The sequence below is a fragment of the Paralichthys olivaceus genome, chromosome 16 (assembly GCF_024713975.1).
Source record: "Paralichthys olivaceus isolate ysfri-2021 chromosome 16, ASM2471397v2, whole genome shotgun sequence".
In the NCBI taxonomy this organism is placed as follows: domain Eukaryota; kingdom Metazoa; phylum Chordata; class Actinopteri; order Pleuronectiformes; family Paralichthyidae; genus Paralichthys; species Paralichthys olivaceus.
In genome coordinates this window covers 9,569,183-9,573,826 of record NC_091108.1, presented here as the reverse complement: position 1 = coordinate 9,573,826, position 4,644 = coordinate 9,569,183, and the positions used below count along the sequence as shown (strand labels likewise).

At 46.9% G+C, this 4,644-nt stretch overlaps 1 protein-coding gene across 2 annotated transcripts; it reads right to left on the bottom strand.

Annotated features, from left to right (window-relative positions):
- Positions 1–306: 306 nt before the first annotated feature.
- Positions 307–4,367, bottom strand: LOC109646291 (tubulin beta-2A chain). 2 transcript variants are annotated; one of them, XM_020112024.2, is made up of 5 exons: positions 4,191–4,367; positions 3,712–3,820; positions 3,427–3,435; positions 2,406–2,516; positions 307–1,524 (listed from the first exon to the last, which is right to left on the bottom strand). In XM_020112024.2, the coding sequence occupies exons 1-5, from the start codon at positions 4,245–4,247 to the stop codon at positions 452–454; spliced, it is 1,359 nt and encodes a 452-aa protein (XP_019967583.1). In that variant the 5' UTR covers positions 4,248–4,367; the 3' UTR covers positions 307–451. The 2 variants fall into 2 exon arrangements, with proteins under 2 accessions (XP_019967583.1, XP_019967591.1); XM_020112032.2 differs by lacking the exon at positions 3,427–3,435.
- Between the last annotated feature and the right edge of the window lie 277 nt (positions 4,368–4,644).

Sequence of the window (4,644 nt, the reverse complement as noted above, 5' to 3'; positions counted from 1 at the left end):
TCTTCCTGCTGAATATGTTGATCGTTAAAAACTTTCTTTAAAGATCACACATTTGAATATAACTCCAAACGGTTCCCTTTTAAACCAAATTTAAAATCACTAGATCATATGAAATAAAAACATGACATGATGTATTGACAGGAGTGGATGTTTTATTGGAGACAGTGAATGCATGTTAAAGTAAATGTTACAAAACTGTATTGAGGACAAGACTGTACTTCTTTTTTTGAATCTGGCAAAGCATGAAAACCACATATTATATAGTTGCATTTGTTTAAACATCAGTAAAAGCCATAATCTATATGCAGCATAGTTTTCAGCGATATTTCATCATGTTCTGAACATCGACCTCTCTATAACGAGCTTCGTATGATGTCACTGCTCTGTCCAACAACAGCTACTATTTGAAGGGAGTGGTTCACTCAGAATGTCAGGTCAGTATTTTGTATAATCAGTGGCGAACTTCCTCCTCATCCTCTATTTCGTCTTCTTCATATTCGCCCATCTCGTCTGCGGTGGCGTCCTGGTACTGCTGATACTCCGACACCAAGTCGTTCATGTTGCTTTCGGCCTCGGTGAACTCCATCTCATCCATTCCCTCTCCAGTGTACCAGTGGAGGAAGGCCTTGCGGCGGAACATGGCCGTGAACTGCTCTGAGATCCTCCTGAACAGCTCCTGAATGGCCGTGCTGTTACCGATAAAGGTGGCAGACATCTTGAGCCCCCGGGGTGGGATGTCGCAGACGGCGGTCTTGACGTTGTTCGGGATCCACTCGACAAAGTAGCTGCTGTTCTTGTTTTGCACGCTCAGCATTTGCTCGTCCACTTCCTTCATCGACATGCGCCCGCGGAAGATGGCCGCCACTGTGAGGTAGCGTCCGTGACGAGGGTCACAGGCCGCCATCATGTTTTTGGCATCGAACATCTGCTGCGTGAGCTCCGGCACAGAGAGTGCGCGGTACTGCTGACTGCCCCGGCTTGTGAGAGGTGCAAAGCCCGGCATGAAGAAGTGCAAGCGGGGGAAGGGTACCATGTTTACAGCCAGCTTACGGAGGTCAGCGTTAAGTTGGCCGGGAAAGCGGAGGCAGGTGGTCACGCCGCTCATGGTGGCTGACACCAGATGGTTGAGGTCTCCGTAGGTAGGTGTTGTCAGCTTCAGGGTGCGGAAGCAAATGTCGTATAGGGCCTCATTGTCAATGCTGAAGGTCTCATCCGTGTTCTCCACGAGCTGGTGGACAGAGAGAGTGGCATTGTAGGGCTCCACCACGGTGTCGGACACCTTCGGGGACGGCATGACGCTGAAGGTGTTCATGATGCGGTCGGGGTACTCCTCGCGGATCTTGCTGATGAGCAGCGTGCCCATCCCCGAGCCTGTACCTCCACCCAGAGAGTGGGTGAGCTGGAAGCCCTGCAGGCAGTCGCAGTTCTCCGACTCCTTCCTCACCACGTCCAGGACTGAGTCAACCAGCTCAGCTCCCTCGGTGTAGTGACCCTTGGCCCAGTTATTTCCTGCTCCGCTTTGACCTGCGTGTTGGGACGTTAAAAGACAAATCACAAAAAAAATAGCACAACTTTCTGAAAATGCATACTTTACAAAGGGTTAATCAGTGGATTGCAATTAAATATTAATACATGTACATGCTCCGAAGAGGATGGAGCCTATGGGGATCTAGCACCACCTTGACATTAACATTGTATCCATTACCATGAATTTTGGTACAGACATAAAAATTAACACGTGGAAAATGGCATTCCTTGTGACCAGGATTAAATATACAATGTGTAACTTTAGGTAAGGGGTCTCTCAATCAAATCTATAACAAAAGGCCTAGTTTGATGATGTTCAAGGAGGTTGAATCATGGACGTTGTTCAAAAGGGAGAAGAAAATGTACCTGGCGAAAATCCTGTTCAAGAATGAGGAAATACATTAACATTTTATTCATGTTATGCTGCAAATGGCAATGAATAAATGTGCATCATTACAAGTGATCATTTATTATTACACATCTTCAATTGCTTGTATATTATCAAAGCTTAAAGCTAGCTCTGCTCTTTGTGTTTCCTGCTGAGGAGAAGGAGAAATCGCCAGCATCCTGAATGTGGTGCAGTTTTTTGCCTCCTCATTTGTGATCAGCACTGCAGCAGTTTCTCCAAGTAGATTTCTTTTTTCTTTTTCGCTGAGTCACCACGAGAGCTGTCTCAGTCTGACACAGCTGGACACGGACAATGCATCAAACTACTGGCACACTGCTGAGAAGCTGCAGAAGCTTTGTGCTGAGGATAAGCAGCGCTCCGCCCCGCTCTCTGGTTAAACTCGGAAATGAGAGCAGTTGCTGACATATACACACATGCATGTCAGCTGGATGAGGATGAGCAGTGACATTATGATTCATCGTCCACTCACCAAAGACAAAGTTGTCAGGCCTGAACAGCTGTCCGAACGGGCCGGAACGAACCGAGTCCATGGTCCCTGGCTCTAGGTCCACCAGAATGGCACGGGGGACATATTTGCTGCCTTTGGATGACAAAAGATCAGAGGGATAGAGGGACAGGGAGAAGTAATGGATGGAAGGGTGGGGTAAGATACCAACAGTCTCAGTGCGCATGATATCAGAGCATTTGTAATGAAGTCAAAAGCTTCAGAACTTCAAACCATTCTTTTCCATATTTAGAATACCATTCTAAAATGCACGTATGTAGCCTCTTAGGTACACACCAGCCTGTCTATCAAGCTTGATAATTAGAAACTGCACAGTGTGGTCTATTGTTAGTTTCTTGCACTTTACTGTGCTCCACCCTCTCCGTCTGTGACTCCACTAGCAAACTGCTGCAGCATGCTGCACCGCTTATTCTGGAGCAGCGAGGCTTTCAAAGTGCTGAGCTCTGCAGAGTCCAGACAAGATTTCATCATCCCCTATAGCTGCCTCTGCCTTCTTTAATCTTCTTTTCTCATCATCCTAATGTTGCTTGGCTTTAGTAAAAACATGCAAACATGTTTCTTCTTTGATTTTAAGGAGAATTGATAAAAGGGGGGGTGGGGTGCTCAGCTGTAAGCCAGTAGGTGACACTGATGTCATCATGCAACATGGAAACAAAGGATCAATAATGCCTGCTGCTGTGGGAGTTAGCAGTTAGTAGTGAATATGCAGCTGCTTTCTGTGTAGGAGTTTCATTTAGCCAAAGCAGATGATCCATGTTTGATTGGAATTCTGGGTACACATAGATCTGCACTGTCGGAGCTACAGCTTCATGACCACATATCCTCATTCACCAGGCTCCCATTGACTGACTGTTTTAATGTGCAGCGGCTGCAACACACAATGCATCTGGAGTGACCTTCAACACGGCACAGCAATAAAATCAGATAGCCGGGTGTGACAGAGGTGCGGTGAGCTCAGGGGCGTCTATGGAGAGACTGCAGATACCTGTACTCCCTATAGAGAGAGAGAGAGACAAGAGGGAGAGGGAGGGCAACAGACACAGGGAGAAAGAGAGAGAGAGAGAGAGAGAGAGATTTTAGAAGGTTCACTGTCCTAATTTTTCCCTGCACTCATGGTGGGACCTACTTAGCCCCTTTGCAGCTAATCTAATGATGGAAGGTTGTGCAGGGATGATGAAATATGCAAACAAAGCTTTGTGCGGTGGTAATATATTCAAATCTAAACGTCTGATTTATTCAAAACTAACTTTTTTTAAATGTAATTTTTTACCTGACGCCTCATTGTAGTAGACATTTATCCTCTCCAGCTGCAGCTCACTGTCACCTTGGTAGGTGCCAGTAGGATCGATGCCATGCTCATCGCTTATCACCTCCCAGAACTAAGAGGAGACAAACAGAAAAACAGTGAAAAGCAGGAAATGATGGATCCAATGCTTCAGGTGGGCCTTTTTTTTTTTTCTTGCGTTGTTGCGCATCTGCTTGGCGACAAAACGACATTACGCAGCAGCTGCCAGCAAAGCTCGGCCCCACTGCACCACACATCTCACACTGATAAACATTTAAGTTAAGCTATCTGAAACTTTTTTTAACATATATATATTGATTCCTCCAGGAGACTTATTCAAACGACTCGAGGCTATAAATTATTCATGGAGGGAAAAAATCCCCTGGCACATAACACCTGTGACGTTGCGCATTAAAATGACTCAGTTATTCCCTTTAGTTTAAGGTAATTGATGGTATTTATACCTTCGCCCCGATCTGGTTTCCACACTGGCCGGCCTGGATGTGAACGATCTCCCTCATGGTGAGCTGCGGATGCGGGTCCTTGTCCTTCAGCCTCTCCGTCTCGCTCTCTGCTGTGGTTCTCTAAAACCAGCTCTTCACCTCTTCTCTGTCTCAGAGGCGGGTGTTGATCCGATGATGTACGTGAACGTGCTGCTGGTCAGATGACGTCACACGCCCGGCGCAGCATCCTACCCCCCCCCTCCTGTATCCCCGGCAGCCAATGGGAGCGCAGCAGTTTTGATGCAGTGGCGGAGAGGCTCGTGCTGAATCATCCTCCTGACATCAGCCCCCTGTCTGCCCCATGATGGAAGAAGGTCTCATTTTTGGACTGTTCTCCTCAGTCTAGAGAAATTGTGAGTTCTCTGCCAGGAAACGCTAAAAGTTTGTCAGAGCGACACTGAAGGCTGCATGTGTG

Excerpts from the sequence above, each read along its gene's own strand:
- LOC109646291 (XM_020112024.2), bottom strand. The coding sequence starts at position 4,247 with ATGAGGGAGATCGTTCACATCCAGGCCGGCCAGTGTGGAAACCAGATC. Across the intron at positions 3,821-4,190 it reads GAAACCAGATCGGGGCGAAG|TTCTGGGAGGTGATAAGCGA; the intron begins GTATAAATACCA and ends GTCTCCTCTTAG. Across the intron at positions 1,525-2,405 it reads GCCTGACAACTTTGTCTTTG|GTCAAAGCGGAGCAGGAAAT; the intron begins GTGAGTGGACGA and ends CCCAACACGCAG.